Genomic DNA, 25,714 nt, shown 5'->3' with positions numbered 1-25,714 from the left:
AACATATCTCAATAATAGATTTACATTGCTTTGGATTTTGGCTCATTAGCATCTCAACAATTTGCCCTATAATTATCTTATCCCCAAGTCAATTGGGACTATACCTTTTATAAATAAATAAAACATTATTTTTACAAATGGACTTGGGGTGTGGGTAACTATAGTTTAGCAATGTGCCTGGAAGATGTTTTTTTAATTAAAGGAAAAAAATATGGTGTGGAATTCCCCTTTGTATTCCAACTAGACCCTTATCCAGACACGAAGCCAGAGAGAAACAAGTGTGTGGGATTGGTGCAAGATTTACTGCTGCATACCAGATTTGTATTAAGCAATAGGAGAGTTGTAAGAGGCCTGTATACTAGCTAAAGTTAAACATTTTTACTGGCCACAAAGCTACGAGACAGCTTCGGTGTTTTGTCTGACCATTGTATACAATACGTTACAGGGTTGTAGCTTTGATGTTGAGTCTGCCTTAAAATCACTTGGTATTTACAAGAGGTTGGACTACGTCGTCACCCTTCAAGACCAAGTCGAGTCCCAAGTCATTGACACTAAGTCTTAAGTCACCAAGAATTCTTTAAAGTTGAGTCCCAAGTCAAGTCACTACATTTATCAAGTCATACTTAGTCTGTTATAATGCATTCCTCCTGCATTCCTTGCATTCTAAGTCCACTTGGATCAGCTTTCCCTGCTGACAGCTAAAGGGGACGGGGAGGAAAGCATTGAGGCTTCTGTAACACTGCCTTCCTCCCCGCCCCCTTCAGTTGTCAGAGGAGAAAGCCGTGGAATTAGAATGCAAGGAAAGCGAGGAGGTAGGCGGTGTTATAGAAGACTCACTGCAAGTCGAGTTGCAAATCGCTGGACAAAACCCCCAAGTCAAGTCACAAGTTGCTGGACAAAACCCCCAAGTCAAGTCGCTGGACAAAACCCCCAAGTCGAGTCGTTTATTAGGTGACAAGTCGGAGTCAAGTCCAAGTTGCGTGACTTAAGTATCAACCTGTGGTATTTACTTGTACATATATGTACATTCCATAGAAGTCTACAAAATGAACTTCACATGTTAGCTGTTAGCTGTTCCCATAACTTTATTTGTGTTACAACCATATAATACTAAAAACTTCCTGTGGATTAAAAAAAAAAACTCAATTGAGCTCCTCACCATCTTAGAAAAATTTTAGACGAGTTTGTCCATCACACCGTCCAGGGACTTTCTCATATATCAGCTTTCTTCTTTTTTGTTGAGAAAGTTGTATTCCTGTTTTCAGTAAAATAGAAAATGTAAAAAGAATTGTTCAGTAGAAATATGGCTCTCATTAGTTTCTTGTTGATGTTGTATTAATGTTATAATCATTACAAGTTTTGTATATTCACACAGATTTAAGAAGTTTCTCTTGGATCAGGTAACATTTTAGAACCACATACTAATTATTTGAGAAGACTGTGTGCAGCACTGTTATCTTTCCATGTACATATTCCTAAATGTCCAAAGAGAAATGTCACCGCAGCAGTAAAGACAGAATGGGAGCGCAGAGCCTCCTGGGATACCTACGTCAAGCATCCCAGGAGGCTTCTGGTGGTACCTTCTGCACATGCTCAGTCTCGGGCATGCACAGAAAGGGCTTTTTTCTCTGTAAATGCCGATCTCACGCATGCGCAGTCAAATTGGCACTCCAATTTAGAGCAGGCAATGATATTTTTGGCCATCTATAGGGTGACATTCTTCCCACTATTCCCATTTGTTGGAGTGCACATGAATTGTAATAAATCAGCACGTATGCATATTATGCTTATGCATTTCAAATGATGGGTTCAATATGACTGTTGGTGAACCTTAATGGGGGTTGCCTTTGAAATGTCAATGTGGAAAAATCTAGCAGGATAACTCTAGCTGGGGTTTGGATCCAAAGGAACTGGAAGGAAATATAACACCTCCTTGAACAGGAAGATCACACCATACCAGGTATGAGGTATGCTTCAAAGTTCAGGTATAGTTCAAAGACTTCTCCAATCATCCTGCCTGGTGTATAAACTTACCTGCTATCTGATGACCCCCAAAGGAGCCAGAGGACGTGCCCCCAATGCAACAGTGACACCTATTGGAGAATATTAGCGGGCACCTGTAAGCAGTGTATTTTCGGAAGTGGGAAGACACCCAAGTAAGGGGTGGATGCATGGGTGTGGCTGGATGTGGCCAGGGGTCCCGGAGTACGTATGTATAAGAAGGGACAACAGCCACAAATCGCTCTCTTATCCTGTTATATACATCCCATGCCTCTTCTCCCAAATCTCTTATCGTCGTATATACATCCAATATGTCTTAGACCTCTCTTTCTCTTACTCTCTTTTTCTCTCGAGCTAAGGTGCAGGGTACAGAGGACGGACTCTTTGCGTAATGTATCATTTTACTTTGTCTATGTGATTATTATTTAGCTTAATTGTAATAATTGTTGATTACTTGTTAATTCTTTTCTCTGTTAATAAATATCTGGTTATTTTGATTTGTGTGATTATTAAGCTTATAGAGACTTAGTAAAAAGAGGCGCATAGCAAAGAAATATGCGCAGGGTTAAAAGGAGTGAGAAATGGAAGTTAGGGACAATTTTTGAAGGAAGAAATTTCCCACCCACTCGCCCTAAGAGTCCTGGGTTAATTATGGTGGAGGGGCACCCAAGTTGGTGGGGTTCACCTTTAAGTGGTGAACGGTGTAGGCCCCTGAGGTGGTGCTGTTCTGCTAGGGGCCAGGGTGGGTTGACGGTATTGGTCAAGATTGGAGATGTAATGGTGATGCAGACTTTACCTTCCGGGCCTGCAACCTATTTGTTTGGGTTAAATGGTTGGTTCTGTTAGGAATTGTGTCCTTATGTTAATAAAGAGGTTAATTTATAGGTTATATGGATGCTATTTTATTTGTTAATTTATTTGTTAATTTATTTTAAGTGTATGTTTATAGATATATATATGCAGAGTTAAATTTTATGAAAATTGTTGGTTATTTTATTGTTAAATAAATGGCTGCTAGCCAGCCGTTTTAAGTGCAACAGGTTTCAGTGTGTTATTGGTAAGAGTGTAGGGAAAGGAGGGGGGCTGGCAAGTAGGGTGGGGGTGGTTTATGTGTGGGGGGAAGTTTTGGGCAAGCTACCCTAGTCAAGATACTGTTTTTCAAGAAAAGGGGTAAGAGAAACAGGAATTTTTCCTTCATTATTGGCACCCAGATGGGACCTGGGGAAAATTTTCTTTCACCATTCTTCCTACTGACCACTACACTAATGTATTGGGGGCTGTAGATATATTAGTTATTGCAGGTGTTCCCTGAAGATCTGAAAGTTATTTCAAGGGTTCCCCAATGTAGAAAGGTTGAGAAACACTGCTCTAGAGTGTGATATTTTATAATGTCTACATTAAACTGTATAGTAAATAGCCTATGAAACTTTATGAAAGGTAAACATAAAGTTATACTTTATGAATGTAACATTAAAGACATTTTCCTGTAAAGTATGCCCAGGGGAATGTTACCTTGTGCACATTTCCAATCTACTTTAAATGAGAATCTACCCCAAGTACTACAACCAAAATACTGACAACCTAATTATGTGTTTGCATCTTATTTTCATATATTTAATAAACAGTGGAATGCAGGGGTTTTTGTGAAGGTTATTTTAACATTTTTCACCCATTAAAGACCCTTTTTTGTAGCTTTGTATTTTAGCTTGTTTTTTTATATATATTTGTCTCTTGTTTTATTTTTTATTATTCATGTTCACATTAAAAATACTAATGAAAAACCTAATGTAAATAATGCTTGATTCATCAATCAAACAATAGTTCTTACGTTTTTTGTTGCTCAATATTATCGTGAAGTGTAAACTAGGGAGCCCATGAAGTAACAGTTGCAAAAAAAATCTCTATAATTTTTTCATGTTGATTGATGAACATAGCTCTCTTAATCTCAATTGGGTTATACTGCCACCTGCAGTACAAAATGATTAATGTTGTATGCAAAATATTCTACATTGTCTTTATTCATTAAAAAAATGAATGGCCAATAGCAAAAAAATAAATAAAATGCTTCAACAACGAACCCTTTCCCAAGGCAGAAACATTCACATCTGTCCTTTTTCCAATAAATGGAGTTCAAAGGATGCAACAACAGGAGCCTTAGACTTGTTAAGCATAAAAAAGATGACGAATTAGCTGTTAGCAGACCTGTGAAATGGTTGCCTTGTACAGAATTGGCCTTACCTGGATACAGAGGGTACAAGCATAAACTAAAATCTAGCTGAATAAAAATGTCTGCAGTGGCACATTCTGTGACAACAAAGATGGAATCCATCTGGTGTAAAAAAAGCCCTAATATTCAAAAGAACATAAACAGCCCATACCAGGTTAAGGCAACAAAAAGAGAGATGAAGGACTGATTTAGGATCATGTAATGGAGGAAAACTATACTAATTTTGATGAAAAAACACTGCCACCGATAGAAAGGAGAGCTTTAAAGAACCTGTGCAAGACCAGATATGAAGGCAGGACGAGGCCACCAACTTAGAAGCACCAGAAAAGGTAGCCACTATGTACTTCAGGACCAAAGTTTCCAACAGTCAGACTGTAATGAACCTGTGTTTGCAAAGCAGGATGGTACATTGTTCTTGGGGTTGGGGTACACGGTTCTTGGGGCCACAGGTCTGAACAAAGAGAGTCAAGGTTGGTCTGCAACCTGATGAACTAAGTTTGTGTATTAAAAAAAACAAAAAACATTGAGACCAAACCGTCAATACCAAAATGACTGGAAACTCTTTAGTTCCATTGAACAGATGGCTCAGTTAGAAATCCATAACTAATTTACTCCAGGCTCAAAACTAAGCATTGCTATCGCCACCAGAAAGGCTTTGACCCCCCAGCAGGAGCCTCCCCTAAGCTAAGCTTGTGTTTTGTTCACTTTCTTCAGGTGGCAGGATAACCCAATAGTGATAAATAAAGTGCAATGTCTGTTAATGAACAAAAGAGAAAGCAAAGACTTTTAGATGAAGATGCATGGAAATAAAATTATGTACCAAAATATGGTAACTAAATATATCCATTATTTAAATGTGTAGAGTATTTTGTTTTAATAAAGCATTGTACCTGCTATTGTTTCTTTTGCTGTAACATTATTTATTGTAAATTTTCTCTTTCCAGTACTTGCTATTTCAGAAAATGTTAGATCATCCAGGTGTTCATTATTGGGAATTAAGGGAAAGGGACTGTAAATATCCTCTGATCCACACTGTAGATAGACTGATGGATTTTCTGCAGTTGTTTCCTTGCTGAGACATATTACATCCTCCAGCCTATTTTTGCTATACACTGAATTTGTTGAATTTTGGTGGCCTGATTCATTTGCAAATATATGTTCTCTATGGACTGAAAAGTTTGACTTGCCTTGAGTGCCATAATAGTTATGTTGAGAAAGAATACCATCCTCTTCACTGGAAAGCATATCTGGAGAACATTTGTGTGATGGTAGTTCATTTGTAGACTGTTGGTAATATTGTTCAGATACATTTTGTGCTTGTGCTGTCCTGTTTTGTTGTTTTGAAAAGCTCAGAAATGTTGCTTCTGAATAATACTTGTGACTAAATCTCATTGACTTGGTTTTGGTTGCATGTTGACAACTCTGCAGAGGGGAAAATTTGGATGATAGCTGTGTCTGTTTTACAATTTGGTTGTTTCTCATAGCACTGTCTTGATAGTTTTGCTGAACATCTTCCTCACTTAGGTGGCTTGATTTGCTCACATTATTAGAAGCCCTTATGTCAACTGGTTTTAGCAATCCACTGCTACCAAGCTTTGTTTTAGAGCTGTCCAATGCATTACATGAGTTATGCTTATCAATATCTGAAAGGGAGATTTGAATATTGTCATGGCTAATGCAGTCTTCTCTAGCAGCTGGTACTGAAATTTCAAAAGGTCTGTGAGATGCAGCTGATGTGCTCAGCTTGTGCAAAGCTGTAATATCACTGAAATGCTAAGAGGACAAATTGGAAAAATTAGGAATAAATCATTACAATCTTTTAATATCATCAGTTATTTTATTTATCATTTATCATACACTTGCAAAAGCAACTTAATTTTTTATATCTTTAAAGCCTTTATGGATCAAAGTGGTTTATATTTTTCTGCTATGAGCCTATTGATTCAATGATAACTGAGATAACAAAGTAATACTGTTCTGTAATTTATTTTAATATTACTGATACTTCTATTCTCCTTGCAATAATGTTTTGTAAACATTATATTATTTTAACAATTAACAATTTATTTTTTTAAATGAATTGCAAAAAATGCTACTTTTCAGCTGGATTTTACTTTGAAAATGACCATTAGTCACTAAAAAGTGATGTTATTTGTATTATGTTTAGAATGACATTAAAATTATGTTTCAATCGCTGATGGGTAGGTGTCATTTAATAAATATAATTAGTTTTGCACGTCTATTGTGCAATCTACCCTTTTTACCTAAATATCAGGATATCCGGCGACTTCAGTCAGCTTTTACATCGTTCTTGTGGCAGGGTAAAATTCCACGCATTGCCAGACACAAACTCTGTCAACCAAAGGAGCAATTGGGCATAAATGTTCCTGATGTGAGGAAATACAACCTGGCATGCTTAATGCATCATGTCAGAGACTGGTGGCATGGTACATCCTACTACACAGATTCTAGACTTTAAAACTGTGCAGTACGCCCGTAGTCTCTATTCGGTATGCTACATACCCCCATACAAACTGCCCCTCCAGCCATCAAAAGTAATTTGCTGTTTAGAGAGACACTTATAGCATGGAGGAAAGTCAAAAAAATTGCATAGGGTTTTTCATCATCTCACCCCAGCAATGCCTATACAATTTACTCCAAGTTTTCCTAAAGGTATACCAATTTAAAGCCTATTTTTTTGGCAAACCGAAGTATTAAATGTATAGTCAATCTGCTAGATGAAGACCACATGCTTCTACCTTTTAGTATAATCCAAGTAAAATATGCTTTACCTGCCCATCACCATTTATACTATTTACAGGTGAAACAAATGCTCTTTAGCGGTGCGCGTTCTCTCACTTCCTTGTCTTTACCATTTTCTCTTAGAGGAGAATCTCCCTTTTGTCAGTCTATTGCTAATCTCTATCAATCACTAACAAATATGGACACTGACTCCAACCGATCATACACATATGTAACTAAGTAGGCTGCTATTTTGGGTAAGACATTCCAGGAGACAACCGATCTTTTGGAATCCAGTTGGTCCATAGTATCCAAAGCCATCATAAGTAAGGTGTGAAGGACAATGCATTATAAAATTTTGTACAAGGCCTATTACGCCTTTGACCTTAAGGTCAACCCGTCAGTATCAGCTAGATTGTTAACAGCCTCTCCCAAATGTGATCTTCCATTGGCCACACTGGAACACGATTTATTGAACTGCCTGATATGACAGCTCTTTTGTATCCAGGTGTTTTGATTATATGGCCAAAAAAACAGAAAACCAGGTCGTTCTCTTCCAATATCGCCCTACACAGCCATTTTTCATATAATCACCCCACCAACCACCATTGTCGGGGGAGGCAAACTGTCACTATCAAAATTTGAAAACTTATGTCTACTTGCAGCCAACAACAGTATTATGAAAAAGTGGTTAGACTCTTGTACCCGAACTCTGCCGCACCTCATACAGCTCCTACAAACACTAATTTCTATTGACAAAAGTAAAGCAACCCAGCATCCTGACACAAACCCTCAAAGTGTTTTGGGTACCTGGATGATGTTCTTGGAAGATACACTTTTCCAAACTCAAATGAAGAGTGTAATTGAACTTTTTTGCTGCACACCCTGGTACAATGTCAGGCAAATGGTAAATGCCTTGGAAGGCATTTATTTATTGCTCCTGTTACCTGTTTGACAAGATTTACCTCCAATTTCCATGTTATGCCTGACTACTTTCCTTTAATCATACTCACACTAGTGTATCCTATCAAACCAATTATTGTTCTGACTATACAAGATGCTGTATATCGGCTGAAGACATTGTACACCACCCCTCCCTCTCGGCCCTTCCTTTTCCACACCCAATACCTTCTTTTTCCTGAAAGAGATTCTATGTTTTCCTCTCCCCTTTTGTTTTTTCTTGTTTCATTACAATATATAAATTAAATAAATTACTATATAAAAATTACAGAAATTAAACATTCAGTCAATCCGGGGTATGACTTCATTGCTATTGTTGACAACATATCTGTACTATGTTTTAATTAGTTTTTAGGCCTCATTTAGATTACCAATAGTGATAGTGAAGTTTATTACTTGCACAATATTTCTATGATGTGTTCCATACTAATATTGTCCAATGTTTTCCTAACTGTTTTCAATAAAATGTATTTAAAAAAAAATTATGTTTCAGTTAGAAAGAATTAACAATTTTTTTTCCTTTTCATCTTCACCACTTTCTTTTTTATCACTCTTATCCAGTTTCCATGTATTGTCCAAAACACTATTAACATCATTGTCTGACCCTGATTTACTGATACACTACCACCAATACTAATGCCACCAATACTAATTTACACTAACACAAATTTGTGCACTCTGTCCTTTTTCATACCTTTATAACTTTTGATGGTATTTCAGGAAAAAGTTCCCCTAGCTGGTCTTTATTTGCTGACAGTAGCCATTGTAACGAGGGTCCCCTGCTTAGCATACGCTGAGCCACTAAAGGATTAACACTTGGAAATAAAAGCAAACCTCTTTCTTCCTGGAAAAGAAATTATGGTAAGAGGCATTAGATAGCAATCAGAATGCTTTTTTTTTGCAATCAATAAAACAAAAAGCAAGTGAAATGAAAATAAATATTACAATGGTATAGTTCAAAGGCAATTGTGACATTTCATTTTCTTCAGAAAGTTCAATTTTTCATACTATCAATAACTTCACAAGACACTGGAAATTTGTTATTGATAGGTGCATTAAAGTAGACCTATATTTCCTCAATTAAAAGTTGGGAGCAGGAAGGATTTTTTATTGCAGAAAGGACAGATGATTTACCAGTCAGTTTCCAAAGTACACCGTGCTCCGCATGTGTAGCATCCTGGCATTTCCCAGAGATGCAAAGACTGAACTACTGAGAGCATGCATGGGAATTACATCATCTCAGCCTGGCCACTCAAGATGGATGAAAATCTGACCCCAGATGACTGGATGAGAATGGCAGCACCCACAAAGGAGTGGGGGAAGGTGAGTGTAGGGCATGTAAGTTTATGGGGTCTGCCCAGTCACAATTTTTTTTTTTAAGGTTTAGTTCCTCTTGAACTGCATACTTACGACATACTACACATGGATATTATTATGTCATGTTAACATTTAGAAGATAGACTATCTATATTCTATAGAAGAGCCTCAATGATCCAGCAAACTTGGATTAGATCTGATCCAAGACTGAAAACATATGCCAACTAACAACCAATGATTTTAGGAAATCCTTTCTAGGTTTTCTGGATCACCCAGGTTCTCCCATAATAATCTTCTCCCATCTTGAAGTGCTTTAATGAATCAGACCCCTTTTGAGCAATTTATGTATGGGAAAAAAAGGTGTGAATCTTGGTAAATGGGTCAAACATTATAATAAATATGTTTGGTGTTTTTTTCAGCTTGGGGTGTAGTGCAAACAGAATTCTTTTAGTGCACTATGGAAGAGTCAAAAGAGATTTTAGTTAATATGAAAAGATGATCTGGTGAATTTGGAGGCCATTGGAGTACAGAGAACTCATTGTCATGTTCAAGAAACCAGTTTGAGGCTATTTGAAATTGTGGCATGGAGTATTTTCCTGCTGGAAGTTATTAATGGGTACACTGTAGTCATAAAAGAATGGACATGGTCAGCAACAATATTAAGGTAGGCTGTGGACTTTAACTGCTAAGGGGGTCCAAAGTATGCCAAGAACATTCCCCCACACCATTACACTACCAGCCTGAACCACTGATACAAGGCTGATAGATCCATGCTTTCATGTTCGTAATTACAAATTTTTACCCCACCATCTGAATGTGGCAGCTGAAATCAAGACTCATCAGACCAGTCAATGTTTTTTCAATCTTCTCTTGTCCAGTTCAGGTAAGGTTGTGTTACTGTAGCCTTGGATGCCTGTTCTTAGCTGACAGAAGTGGCATGTATTATGGCCATTGGCTGCGGTAGCCCATGTTCTATAGCAGCATGGTTTGATGTGTAAAATTGTATGTGCAGCCATGTTACTTTTATTTTTTAATTCAATCAAAAGGACTGAGGAGGGGCTTGATAATTCAAAAAATAAACTTAAAACTCAATATAAAGATAAACCTCTTTTTATTATAGAAGCTTCAAATATCATGTTATCACAAAAGATGTTGATTATGGATAAGCAACCTATATTGGTGATTTATGGTGTGTTATAAACAAAATATATAGTTTAATATTATAATAAAGCAGTATGCAGAAAAATAAGCTTAACAAATTATCCTTGGATGTTAAAACATAATATTAGCAGAAACACTGCACAGAAAATTGTTTTGGTTTAAATTACGTTTTCATCATCTGATGCTATTGCTTGGTAAAAGAAAAATATGAATGTTCTTTGCTGAAACGACTTGCTAATATGACATTTTTTACTTGGGATAGATTGCTGCAGCTGAACAAGCCTCAGAGTATTTCAACAGAAAAACAACACATTACTCATTTTAGACCATTAGGAGATCTTGACTCAGTCCATTTAGCAAGTTCTCTAGTTACAATGGGCACAATGTTTTAAATTTTTTTCCCCTGCCAGAGTGCAATTTAGAAATACTCTGAGCACAAATTCTTGCTAAGAGACACCATTCCGTATCCTAAAAGATCCCACTGCATAAATTGGCAGAATAGGTGCTGACCACGGCCTGTTTACATCTAGAAATCCTCAATAAGATAACTGGAACCCTCCACAAGGAAGTGCAGTTTACTGAAAACACATCAGAAAGTGCACTGCTAGTAGAGTGTATTATTTAAAAAACAGATTTTGGACTGTGACCTTTTCTTAATGAACACCTATTTTTTTAGGTGGAGATGGACTAAAGAGTAGTATAGTCATATGTGTATGTGTGCTTTTATAGAAAGCAATTCACAATAGTGGAAAAGTAGTGGGCTAGGAAAGCTAAATTAAAAGTGAATTGTTTGCCAGCTGAAAGAAATACTATAAATTGGTGCCTGGAAAAGAAGAATTTTAACACTTTCCTACTTCGCAGCATCACACTTGCCAGTTTCTCCTCCGACTCCTGTTTTTGTAGAGAGAGCAATGATGCCACTAATGTTAGGGAATACATTTTTACTGTCTGCATTTCTTTAAATCATATTATTTAAATTTTACTTAAAAAATAATATTGTTAAATACAGCTGGTGGTGTTCAACTACTACTATAAAAACGCAATACTTTTTATTTTCCTATTTAAAAATGTAAGCAACTTACTGAATACACAAATGCACTGTAAGTGGTGTTCCACAAAAATGAAAATGATTTCAAGCGTTCCTCTATGACAAAAGGTCAATAGGAGAGTATTTCCCCTATTATTACTGCATTTAATATCAAATTTATATCATATATAAACAGGTTTAAAAAGTAATGGTTCCAACACTGAACCTTGGGGCACACCATTATCAGATACCTGGGCTCATGCAGAGATGTCATACTATCTCCAAAGTCACCTTTTTGTTTAAGTTTCTCCCTACTTTTTTAACAGGTCCAGCAAAGAACCATTTCTAGTTGAGGGTTGTAAAGCTGTCCCATACATGTGTTTTGTAATAGGTATATATATTTATATATGTCCTCCCTTTTACCGTTTTTTAGCAGTGTTATTATATATAAAAGTCAGTTTCAGAGTGACTAAAATCTCCAACTATTACCACTGTGCTTGTCAACAAAGCCTTTTCTGTCTGTTTAAGAGTCCCTGCCCTTATTACTAATACTAAGGGTCTTGTAACATACTCCAATAATTAACTTAGTGGTATGCACATCCATATGTATCTTTCGCACTCATTTTGAATTGCCTCTCACATAGCTCCTGATTTATTAAAGCTCTCCTGGGCTGGAGATAATACACTTTTATCAGTGAAGCTGGGTGATCTAGCAAACCTGGAAGGGATTTCTTCAAAGTCATTTGCTATTTGCTAGCAAATCTTTTGAGTCCTGGACCATATGCATTCCAGGTTTGCTCTGGATCGCCCAGGTTCACTGATGAAAGTGTATCCTCTCCAGCCTTGGAGAGCTTTAATAAGTCAGGCCTTTGAATTAGTACCCTAAATAAATAAAACAAAATGTATGAATTAAAATGTAAAAGTAAAATACAGGAACCTAACTTTGTTTTATTTAACTGTGTTTCTGTAGTAAAAAGCATATTCAGAAATAATACCACCCCAGTTATGAAAGAAAAGCCAAGATTTTTCATTAGCAAATTAAATCACAACGTACGTCATGCATCACAGCTTCTTTTTCTGCAGACTGTTGGCAATTGTTGACAAACAGTAATCCAAAAACACATCTGCACTCATATTTACAAAATATTTTGCAGTACACATTGCACTCACCAATGTTTGTATAACATAGGGTTTTCCTTGGCACCTACCGTGTTCCCCCGATGATAAGGCAGGGCCATCAAATAAGACAGCCCCCCCTTTTTAGAGAAAAATGTAAAATAAGGCCCCCCCCCCCATCACGCACGCAGGGAGAAGCCTTCCGTTTTTTTTTCTCCGCCGGACGGCTTCTCCCTGCAGAGATCATCCGGCGCTGGACGAAGACGGACGTGGACGATCAGCGGGACCAGGTAAGAAGCCGGCCGGTATCTTGTGTTCAGCCGGTATCTTGTGTTCAGCCGGCCGGGATCTTGTGTTCAGCCGGCCGGGCGGCGGAACGCAAGATGCCGGGCAGCGGAACACAAGATACCGGCCGGCATCTTACCGGTCCCGCTGGCACCAGACGCTGGAGAGGGAGATCGACGGACGACGATGGACGGAGGACGACGCTGGAATAGGAAAACGACGCTGGAATCCTTCCCTCCATGGTCCCGCTGGATGTGCACAGCGGGACCATGGAGGTAAGGATGTGACAAAATTACGGGGTTAACCATCCTAGCAATTTTTTTTTGCCCGACCTTCGTACGGGCATACCGGCTAGGTGGTTAAAAAAAAGTCAGAAAGTATAATAATCATAGCACAAATAACATCATGGTTCATAAAACTAGTGAACCACTCTGATTTTGAATACTTACTTTTACAAGAAAAACCTGAACGAAACAAAACATATTTTTTTCTAGTATGTGATTGGGTTGTGAAAGGGAACATAACTTTGCCTTTTCATTAATGTTTACTTTGTTATGTAAGCATTTACTTGGGAAAAAAACAGCCCCTACTACTTTAGTAAATCATCAATGCCTCAGCAAACTTTCTAATTTTTTTTACACTTTCTGAACTGAAGAAAGAAACTTCTAAAGTATACTTCAGAGACCAATGGGAACACTTATCAAGTTATCACTAAGCTTTTTATATACTTTTAAATTGGATGCTCCAATGGGAATGATCCAATGGAGCAACACAGGTATTTGCAATGGAGCACCCCCTGGGGTTCTCAGTAAAGTCTTATATTCCTCTGATTTTTGAAACTCTTGCCAGTAATACTGGGCCATTCCAAGGTATAGACTGTAGTTAAGGTCTTCCATTACCATGGTTTTGTTCATTATTTAATCTATGAATTGACTGGAGCTATAGTCTGTCTCCATTAAAGAGTGAAACATGCCCTAGTAGCATTAATTGGATGAACCAAAATTAAGTTCCTGTATCCCTTTAGGGATATAGAGTTGTTGTTGATTAAGGAGAAGGATTGATCAACTGGCAATGGTATGTCAATGAATTTCAGAGCAAAGTAATACATGTTTTCCCAAAAGTCCCGGATCCAAAGATATTGGCAAAAGATTGGTATCAAAGAATTGGCAGTCTTACCACACAACTAAAAGGCATCTGATGCTGTAACGAAAGCTCTACTCAAGACCACAGACATCCTATATTATTGTAAGACAGTTTTAAATTCCCTCCCCTGGATAGTTCTGAAAATGGAGGTCTTATGTATTAGGGAAAGGACCATAACTTTTTGCTTTGGCAATAAGGTGAATCCAAAAGAGAGGATTTCCCAAAATAGGGTTTAGTGGTGATGGATGATGGATGAAGTCGAGATACCTGACATGGGTAAAACACCCTGACAAAATTGCAAATTGGACTGTGAAGCTTGAGTGGGCAGTAGGGGAGAATGATTATTCTACAGTGATCAATTGTTTGAGAGAGAAATGGTGACACCAGTCAAGTATGCATGGATTTTTTTATTATATGCATAATTCATAATATCAACTGCAGCCTCTGGTGCTACACATATGTTATTTCACTGACCTCTGTTGGAAGGATGGATAGCCACGACTTGTCCAGCCACTTATAGGGGTCACTTGCACTTAACATGAGGGTGTGGTCTGCAATACGCCGAACAAGCAATCCAGTGTTATCTATTCCTGTAGATATAAAAGTCTGAACACAAAAATATATGTATAATCCATTTTACCCACTTATCTCTTTACAGTCCATTTTACAATTTATAATATTTAGAACACAGGAGAAACCATCATCAAATTCAATTCAATGCAACTGCCTAGTAAAATATGTAAAATAGGTCTGGAAGGGCAATATTTTTGTGAGATTTAAAATATGTAATATTAAGGAAATGTGTTCTATACATATGATTTTCTGTTTAGGCTGGGTACACATGGGCAGGTAACTTACTTCTGAATGAAATCAAATCTAATAACAATATTGGATCCTAAATGAGTGGGAAGTAAAATGTACCTGATTGCTACTAAACAATTTTTTGTTGATCTGTTGGACAGAATTTTGCACATGTGCAGTGTGTCGGGTTATCCAACCCATTGATTTGTACTCAGAAAATTGGTTGGATTAGTTAGTTAAGTGCAAAATTGTCAGTGGATCTGCCCATGTGTACTCCTCCTTAAGGTCAAATGGTGATAAGTTCTTATACAGGTTGACAATCAAAAATCCAGCCATCGATAATCCGGTGCCTTCAGTTTTCCGGCATGAATTTCGGAGCGCAATTTCAATACAGGGACTGTAGTACACTGTATGGCCACTTATGTTTTGATGGTGCTGTTCTCCAGAAACAGCTGTTAGGTCTTGCTTGCTACACTAAATACACGTTAATATGTCCCTGCTGCCTGCTCTCCGGTTGAAAGCTTTGACAGTCTAATATTTCAAATGACATAAACTATACATGAAAAACACACATGGCTTCCTAAAAATATAGGGAACAAAATTATTTTCTTGCATTATCTAATTAAATTCTAGCAATCATTTCTTTCTGCAGCATATAGGAAAGTAGAATAAAAAGCAGACTACTACGACAGCTTACACCCCTACCTCCTTTTTTTTATACTGGAAGTCAGATGTAGTTTACCAGAGGTTTAGTTGCTATGCAGGTGTACCAATAATTTGCACTATAGGGGAACAACTGCAGTTACAGGAAGTTTAGCTGAATAGGAAATTATGAAACTAATGGTAGTTCATAAGAACCTGTGTACATCCAAAAATGTAAGCTCTAAATGTCCCAGCATGGTGGCAAAAACTGCTGTGTATGGTGTACATGATGCCCCAGCCCCTACAATAAGGGGCATCCTGGAATTGTATTACTCTGTTTTCTCTACCCTTTTTGTTGTAGTTACACATTGACTAATTTTTTTTTATGGATTTTAGACAAGCAACAACTAATAGAGAAGAATATGGACATCACATAACAGTAAGGTATAAAGCAATGTGTGTAACATGCATGGGCCCAGGTATGGACCACTGTGTGTAATAGAGAAACATACATCACTGTATGTATAAAGGTGAAGCTTTGCTTCAAAAGGAGATATGTAAGGCATATTTTTGTATTTAAGAAACATGAATAAACTGACCAGTGGAGAAGATAGCCAACAATGGCCCCCTTTGCAGACCTGACTATGGGTCCCCAATGGGAGCACTTAGTGGCTAAAGAGGGTATGGCAGCACAGTTTGCACCTCCCTATGTTTGCCCTTGAATCTGACACACAATCAAGGGAAATGGGAGTAGAGAATTTGACATAAGATTGGTAGATGCTGAGATGGAGGACTAGTACTTGGAGTTTTGCTGTTTGCATTTATAGATACAAAAAACATATAATGACAATCACCTTTTTTATTTAGTAACAAGCCTTAGAATCAGGTTTGTTTCTTACCTTTATTTGCAAGTCATCTGATTTTGACAAATATGCAGTTATAGCTGCATAGACTAGAACAACACTATGTAACGCAGTTCCTGCAAAGTTGTACCTTAAAAAGTGATAAAAGGACAAAAACACAGGTTAAGAGGATCTATAAAAACAATCAGAAAATTAAAGCTTGATAAGAAAGTATTTTTACAGCCACTCCAAATACAACATTCTTGTAAATTTCACAGACAGCAATTAAAACTTTAAATAGGATCTTTTTTTCCACTCCAAACTTACAAGGCTGTATTTGCAGATGTAAATAACACATTTTAAACTACAGAGACATTTTAGGTAGATTTTATTTATTGATTGCTTTTAAAAATAATTTCAGAATATTTCACTAATCTTTGAATTATTACATACTGTCATTATTTTCAAAGGTATGCAAAATCTTACTGACAAACCAGCCCCCTTGACAGCATACTATGGGAACTCAGATCCAGAGCTTTGCAGTCATTGGGGAACATGAGCATTGTTCCCTGCAGAACTATAGGTTTGACTGGGTAGGAGGTATATTAAACCACAGAAATTACTGCTTCCCAAAAAAGAACAAGGGTCACACAGCATGCTGTGAATGCGGCAACTTTTTTTTTTACTTAGGCTGTGTCTGTGGTTGCATTGAAAAAAAGAACTGTAAAAAAGTAAACATCTCTTTCTGATGCACCTTGAGTGTATTTAGGTAACTAAAACTGGGATTTAACAGTTAAGATAAAATATTGATCACAAAAGGATTGCATTAATTATATAAATATAAATTATATAAATCAGGAAACTCATTGATTTGTATTGTAGTACAAGAATATAAAATACAAGAACTAGAAAGCAAAAATGAAAGTCTGTGTATGCATTATCAAATTTGGTTTCCTATACATATACTGTATAAATATATAATGTATGTCCAAATTATGCATTATGCATAATAGGATTACACTACACAAACTAGAAAACACTTGAAGGATATTAATGACATATGAATATGTACCTATGGCATATGACATACTGTATATTTCTATGGTGCCTACAATCAACTCCCAATGTGTTCATGTGTTAAACCCAAAAGTCTAATTTATTTTAATATATTAAATCCTTTTGAAAAATTATTGGTGTGCTGCGTAAAAACTCATATAACCCCGCAATAGTCATATAAATAACAATTGCAATTATAATGGAGTTATTATTTTGTTAGCTGTAAACATTTAAAAAACTTTTTTGTCTAACTTGTCTGTTGGCGATACTTACTCAGAGTTAAGTCTTTCTTTAACATAAAAGAGGAGCCAGCAGCAGCTGTATTGCAAAGACAGAGCCACAAGTTTAAGGATCAGGTTCTCAGCTGACTTATCAGGCATCAGTCCTTCCAGACTCTAATTAAAATTTAATCAAACGTTAGGCTTCACTGAAAGATATTTATTTATATACCTGTTTTAGGTTTTTTTTTTTTTAATTCTTATCGCTCAGAAATATTTAGACTTTACAATAATATACTTTAGGGTTTATTATACTCAAATAAACAACACACCTTTCTTTTAATGGTTTTCTTTTTAAATTATAGCTTATAAAAGGGTTAAATAGATTTTCTGCATCTTCCAATTGTTCACATGGGTTGCGTGTGGAGTGTGCGGGATCCACCAAGGCAGCTGATGAATTCCCACCAAAAACTGTCTGACACTTATGGTGGTGCATGACAAATGTTGACAAGTGCCTACAAACAGCCACAATACTGTATGTGTACACTAAGCCTTACTCTCTTGCTAAAGAACAGGCTTCAGATAAAACAGAAAGAGAAATCCCCTAAAGCTAGGTACACACTTGCAATAATTATAGTTAGAAAACGAACGACTAACGATTATGCGCGATTATTTTGAACGATTGTATTGTGCACAATTCTGTACATGTTGTAACAATACGATCGCTCAAATATAATCCACCAATAGTGTACACACGCTAGTTACAATTGTTTAAACGATGCAGGAAGTCACATGTAAAAGAGAAAGTGTACTGCAGAACCATCCACGATCACCACGATCATAAGCCCGTACACTCAATAGGTAGTGAACAATAGTCGCTCAATCAGATCCACCAAGACGGTCGTTCTTTTCTAGCGACAATCCTCGTTTGTCGGCGTTGTTGTGCACTTTTTTTGTTAACGATTATCGGACGGTCAGTTATTAGTCGTTCGTTTCCAGCGATTATTATTGCAAGTGTGTACGCAGCTTTATGGGGGATATTGGAAGAACTTAAAAGAACGTTTCTAGAAGAGCAAGGATACTTTAGAACCTTTAAACTGAGCTCCGGTTAGTATTTTTCCCCCCTAAAAGTGAGTCCCCCTCCACACTTCAAACATTAACAGCTTGTTCTGTCTAGGAAATTAGGTTTTTGTAGAAACTCACCTTACTCTTCTCTATGCTGGCCAGCTGCCGGACTTTCCTCAACTGCGGAACTCTCCAGATAGTTGGTAGGATTTCAGCATCATCCTATAAAGTGCAAGGCTTATAAACGTGCACTGAAGATGATGATGTCATTGGACAGACCAACAGTAAGGCTTCTGTCATGGCTGTGTGGAACCGGTCTTAGCTTTAGGTTTCAGCTTAGGTTTTCCCTTGTTTTTTGCTGCCTGAGTACCCTAAGATTTTTTTTTTATCTCCTTTCCAAGTGATAGGTGTCAGACAGAACAGAAAGAGAAAGACAAACAGTATTTGGAGTATAAAAAAAAAATACTTCTCAGTGAGGACACACATAAGAAATAACTTTTAAATATAATGGATACATTTAATAAACACCTGATCTTTAAATTATTATTTTACTTTGTTAGTGTATAAAGAATCACATCATCTTGGATGGTTCATCGCTCTGGCGTGTATTAGAACTGCTTAGGCGTACTATTCCTCATCATAACACTTGCCAAACCACTATTGTCCACAGGTAGATGAATGAACCCAAATTCATGAGATACTCATGAGTTACAGACCTGCCATCTAAAACCTACTTTTTCCAGGAAGTCCTTTTAAAGAAGCCTATTACTATTACTATTAATCAGAAAGTTCAAATGCTTTCTCCCATCTTATTACACATACATTTTTAATTGGATATCAGTCATCAACACCTAATCCAATTAGGGTGTCAGTTTCAGATACACTTTGTGTTCTGCTTTAAAGCAAGTGCACTGGTCACCACCAAGCAAAGGCAATATTGTATGAGCATGCATTTGTTGGGGCTGCAAAATCATTGGTGGTAAATTAAAAACTGAATAAATACAGTATAATATGACTTTTTAAACATGCAACTGTTTGGTCACCAATATATCTTCCTAAATGTACTGTATTAATGCAGGCAGGTGTTAATATCTGAATTTGACTTGGGATCAGCCTTTTACAGTCTACTGTACAGAAGATAGAAGCAACACAATCAGCCAATCAGATATGCAGCAGTTTAAGGAGACATTGGGATGAACTAATTAGAGCTGCTTTTCATATTATTTTGAAGTCATAGGGTTGGGAGTGTGAAATGGCAATACAGAAAGAGCAAGCCTCCTTCCATGTAAGACAGGGCTGTGTTCTGTGGTATAATGTAAAACTCAAAAATGGATAGATAGAAATACAAATTCCTATGTATATGTATTCTTTCCAAAACTATATAAAAAAATCAATCAGGTTCTAACATACAAATAAAAGTGCCTCTTCCCACCATTGCAACTCCATTTTTGAAAATGCAATGTTTTACTATACACATTGGTGTGCAATCTTGGTGAAGCCCGCGCATTTAAATGGTCAATCTAAAGCATCAAACAGCACAGAAAATCATTTTAAAAAGCACAACATATGGTAGTGCATGACAATGCATTGGCACATGCTGCACTGCATTTTGTTGGCAATGTGCATTTTGTAAACAAACCCAAACCGAATGACATTTAGTTGTGCTAGTACAGCAGGAAAATCTATTTTTCCCTTTTTTATACTTTACAGTCATGCAGAACTGTCCATGTTCTTTAAAACACTTCTTATCTACATGCACTCTAAAAAAACTGAATATTATTGCTTGGGACAGACTTCTTGACTGTAAAAGTAGTGGAGCATGTCTATAGCATGAACATGGATCACTATGGTCTACACTGAATGCATGTACCAGGGTTACATTTCAAGAGGACATGTACTGCAGTGTTACTTCTTTTTATTAGCACTCTAATGCACTACAAATGCACCTACTATATACTTTATGACAACTTACATACTGTGTGGTGCACTGCTTTTAATAAAGGGCTGTGCGTGATAGTACATTGCTAGTCCAAAAAAATAAATGTACTCAATCTGCCACATCAAATATTTTTATTATTATTATACCAGTATGGAAGTTATTGTGAGTTACATGTATTTATCATATGGAACTTATTCCATATGATTCCATAACACATCCATAACGCATTTAATAACGCATCAAATATTTTTTTGATTATACCTTATTGTGAGTTACATGTATTTATCATGTATTTGCAAATTGTTTTGCACATGTATTTTTCTCTAACAATAATCTTTATTGGTTTTAACAATTGTTTTGAAGTAACAACATAGCATACAAAAAACATCATAAATCAACAGGGGGTATTACAAGTATAAGGGGTGAAGAGATAACACACTGGAAGCAAAACAGCAAGGGATGTCTCCCCCAAGTGTCCATCAGTAAAGTCCATAACCTCTGCATAGAAAATAGTCCAATGAGGTCTTGGAGCAGTCCTGAGCATGAATTAAAGCAGTATTTACAGACCTAATACCTGGCAAAACAACAGCTATGATAAAATCAAGGACCGGATATTCTGGGGGCAGACCCTAGACCGGGGATGTAATGGAAACAGGGTTAGTGGACAATGAAGAAAAAAAAAGAAGAAAATGAGATGAATAAAGGTAGCAGGAAATTAGAGGTGAGGGAAGGAGAGGGGGTTTGAGAAGTAGCCGATACCCAGGAGAAACAGACTATGGAAGAGATTCCCATATTGCTAGTGGCCTTATAAATCAGAACTTCTAGCAACTGGTATACTGATTTCCAGAAATTAGATAATTTGGCGCAAGACCACCACATGTGTAGCATTAATGGAGGATGAGGATATTGACATTCAAATATCCTTCCAGTCCTTGTCTGGTTTTGTGCAATCCAGATTCACTGCACAGTTGCACATATTAGGTAGAGCCCATGAGGATGGAAGGCATATGAGCTGGCGGTATATTGGGGAACCCCAGACTGCCCTACTGCCTGCCGCTGTACAGTGTACTCCTAGAAACCCTTGACCTAGTCCCGTGCCACATAAAGGCGTCCACTTCGGCTTGTAGACTCCGTAGCACAACCAGGGGGGCCGTCATCGGTAGGGTGTAGAAATAGAACAGTTTGGGGAGCCAGGTATTTTAACTACTGCAAATTGTCCTAACCATGAGCGAGGTCTGACTATTGAAGAAGAGGGAGAGCAAAAAGCATATCTGGGGATGGTAATTGGTGGAATACAGTGATTGATAGGTGCATTTTTTTTAATACAATTCACTAATATTTTGGCTTTTGTAAACCAGTGTGTGTTCTAGGGGAGAGAATTATCTTCCAAAGAGGTTGTTGGGGTATATGGGTGGCAAAAGGTAGCTGTCTTAAAAACTGTGTCCTGAGTAAGAATACACATTCCTCCTGTATTTAGACAGGGTTTACTCATGCCAGAATTCAACCAAATATTTTTGCAGTTAGTTCATGGTTTTGTTTAGGTCCCATATGCATTGAGCCTGGTTTAGCTAAAGCCTGTAAAATTGGTTTTGCAAAGTCAGGAAAAGTAGACATTTACCGGTATTTACTTTAGGAATCTGATCATGTGCAGAAATTCTGTATTTTCCTGCACACTGGATATTTTACATTTACAAAAATATAACTTGATGTCAATCATTAATGATAATATATGATGATCATATGTCAGTAAACAAGGTTGAACCCCTTTCTCCTTTTTCTGCAGCCAGTAAATGCATTCCTACAGTAAAATATAAAATGGCCTCCAGAGGTTAAACAAAAGTTACCATATGAAAGTATTTTGAAATATTTTTCTGCAGATATTCTTGAGTAATTTAATTCACTTGAGTAAGTTCATGATAGATTTACAGTACAAGGAATTCCATTGTATAAAAATGCCATGTAATGTCCAGGTCATGTGGCACATTGATAAACAACTATATACATCATTTACCTGTAACTGTCAAAAACAAAACAAACCTAAGGCAGGTTTAAAAAGAGTATAAAAAAAGCTCACATTTCATGCCCCTTCTATAGCAAAATAACATCACAGTCCACAAGCAGCAACTGGCTTTCTCAGTGCAGTCAGTTACAGTGTAGTGAGTAGTCCAAAAAGCAATATCTAGTAGATGCTTACCCTGAAACTAGCATGGGTAATTATTGTGGTTTGTGGTACTTGTTTGGCTTGATGTCTTGTAGAAAGGTTTTTTGTCATGGTTTTACGCTGAATATTTATTTTATGTTTTATTTGGAGGTCTTAGCATGTTTTTCTGTAGCATATTTATGTGGGTTGTTGTTTCCTGAGTATACTGATATGCTCTCACGTGTCAATACTTGTTACAGAAGATTATTGAGTAGAGGAGTTGCTTTTACCAGAATCTTTCATCTGATTATTATTCTCAGGGGTCATTGTACACCACACTGATTACAGGAATCTGTGCTACCTTTATAGACAAAACATTGCAGTAATAGAATTAAATGGAAGTCAAATATATTATTCCAGTAGGGTATAAGGCATACTTATGGATGGAAACACTACACTGAAACTAGTAATTAGAGTATCTCATGGAAAATAGAAATGCTGCCATTATTCAGGCAGATGCACATATTCTGGCTATTTGGCAGTCTGAATTACATTTTTTCTGTGAGCATAAACTGCAGAACATTTAAATTTATATTCCAATGTAATCTTCAATTTCCTTAATTTCAAAAGTCAGCTGAGATTGCAGTAAAAAAGTTTAGGGTGCATTTGACTGAAATGCAGATATTAACAGGTCTGTTACATTCAGCAGCATTTAGACATCAGACTTTGGGCTCACAGGAAAGACAGCTGTCAGCATAAGGATGACAGCCCATGAGCTTACATAAAGCATGGAGCCTTGAGCTGGACTTTAAGGATCCAACTGTTTCCAGCCTCTTTTTCCCACCCTAGTAGCCTGACTCTTCTTTCTGAAACATAATAGTTCTTCATGACATGAAGTAAAAAAAAATCAGAATAAATGAGACCCCACTTCAAAGCTAGTTTCAGATGATGTGGGAACACAAGTACAAATAGAAATTAAGGAAATAATTAACAAAACCAATTGTATTAGTAGGAAATAAAGTAAACATGTGTGATCAACTTTTAACAAAAGATGAAAAGGCAGTTTTGGGTGGGACAGCCTTTTGAAAACATTACAAGTTATCTTCATGTAGCTTACTATACATCAAAACAAGTTCTTATAATGAAAAAAGATTTCTGCTCCAACAATATACAGTATACCTGCAGTATGATGACAGTGGACTCATCTACAGTGATTAAAGCACAGCGGCTAGCCTTTCCAAATAGCTGTAGAGATGGACTGCACTCTCTTTCAATAAATGTCATATTATACCTGCAACAAAGCAATTCAAGCTTAAAAAAAAGCAAGAGTACATTTACAGCTGTACATTTATGAATTAGTTTAAACTAACAATACACAAGAGTAATATGGTCTCTTTGTCTGTCTATTTAATCAAAGGAACATAAATGTACAGAGATTTTTATATGGACATATTTAACTCCTCGGGGCAAACATTAAATCCATTCATTATTTAGGAATACCGCTAGCTATGTACCGAAATCTGTCTTGATACCAGCCTTCTATAATAAATTGCAGAGCAGCACTATAATTGGGAGAGGAAAGGGCATTAGCTAGCCATGCTGTATTTCATTCTACAGTGCTAGTGGATGTATTTAATACTGAGCTTCAATGGAGAAAGCAGAGTAACGAATAATCACTATACTTCTGCTCTTTTATTGTCAAATCACAAGCTGGGTATGCCATAGAAAATGTAAGATTGAACAGCTACAGCGCAATCTTAAGGAAAATAATAATGGGATTTGGTTGGCTGTTCTCTCTGGCAGAACTGGTTTCCAAATATGTTAGCTTTTAGGATAGTTTATAAATGTATTACTGTGTAATTAGTTGCCTAGCTCAATGGCTTTCCCTTGCCCTCTCTGCAATGTAAAAGCCTGCTGCCAGGTTAAAGGCTGACTACATGCAAATGCTAAAATTGTTCATGTGCTGTTTGTTTAGAGGAACCCATTAAGGGAACAACCTGTTAAGGTGCGTACACACTTCCAATTTTTATCGTTCCAATCGAACAACGAACGATCGATTGGGCAAAAAATCGTTCGTAAAAAAGTAACCAACGACGCCGACGAATGAGGAAAGTCGCTGGAAACGAACGACCGGACCGACGGATCGGATTGGACGACGATCGTTGAACATCGTTCGTGTGTACGGTCGTTCGTTGATCGTCCATGTTCAGAGCATGCGTGATGAACGAACGTCCGTTCACTTTCCTGTCGTGCACATAGTTCCTCTATCGCTCAAACGATCGTATCTATTGTGTGTACAATATCTACGAACGATCGTGTCGTTAACTCTATGTGCAGGATCGGTGCTATACGATCGTTCGTATATATCGTGCATGAACGTTCGTCGTTCGTTTTCCAACGATAATAATTGGAAGTGTGTACGTAGCTTTAGCCACAAACTGATATAAGTTTAATCAGTTGCTCAGACAAACAAAAGTTTTGTTTGTTTTATTACAGGAGTTTGCTGCACGAAGCACCCCCCCCAAGAAGTTAACCATTTAAACATTGGACAAACCTGATTGCATTTTTTCTAGATGTCCATCTACTGCATGGTTATTTCTGCCACTACCAGTTCATCCTGCCCCCCAACGTTTACAACAAAATGCTATTATATGCATTTGAGTTTACTTATTGACATATTGCTTACTATACATGTATGTAATATTTTAACTACATATTTTTACCTTGACTCAAGCAGATTCAATATTTCTGGGTAAATTGTAAGGTCTTCTGATGACAGAAAAATATAAGGAATTTGAATGTGTAGCAGAAATTCTTTTTCACCGTATGTTGAGGTGTCTTAAAAAATGCAGAACTATAGGTTAACAATATAAAAATTGAAGAATAAAATATTCTGTAATATATTTAAAATACAATGTAATCTAATCTTAATCCTAATTAAAACTTTGTTATTCTGTGATCATCATTTCTTTAACTCATTCTTTACACATTAACCATGCTAGAAATTTGATATATACATTTCATAGTAATGG

At 36.9% G+C, this 25,714-nt stretch overlaps 1 protein-coding gene across 1 annotated transcript in view; it reads right to left on the bottom strand.

Annotated features, from left to right (window-relative positions):
* Positions 1–1,108: 1,108 nt before the first annotated feature.
* SHOC1 (shortage in chiasmata 1) overlaps positions 1,109–25,714 on the bottom strand; it is a 74,103-nt gene continuing 49,497 nt past the window's right edge. The window contains exons 21-28 of the mRNA XM_072406784.1: positions 25,406–25,520; positions 23,862–23,973; positions 17,594–17,715; positions 16,322–16,415; positions 14,454–14,585; positions 8,625–8,774; positions 5,119–6,001; positions 1,109–1,255 (exon numbers count right to left, since the gene is read on the bottom strand). Of these exons, the coding sequence (XP_072262885.1) occupies positions 1,164–1,255; positions 5,119–6,001; positions 8,625–8,774; positions 14,454–14,585; positions 16,322–16,415; positions 17,594–17,715; positions 23,862–23,973; positions 25,406–25,520 (1,700 nt within the window). The 3' untranslated portion in view covers positions 1,109–1,163. The remainder of the gene's footprint in view (positions 1,256–5,118; positions 6,002–8,624; positions 8,775–14,453; positions 14,586–16,321; positions 16,416–17,593; positions 17,716–23,861; positions 23,974–25,405; positions 25,521–25,714) is intronic.

Source organism: Pyxicephalus adspersus, chromosome 3 (assembly GCF_032062135.1).
Source record: "Pyxicephalus adspersus chromosome 3, UCB_Pads_2.0, whole genome shotgun sequence".
NCBI lineage: Eukaryota > Metazoa > Chordata > Amphibia > Anura > Pyxicephalidae > Pyxicephalus > Pyxicephalus adspersus.
Note: the sequence above shows the minus strand (reverse complement) of the source record. Positions and strands in the feature narration are given on the sequence as shown.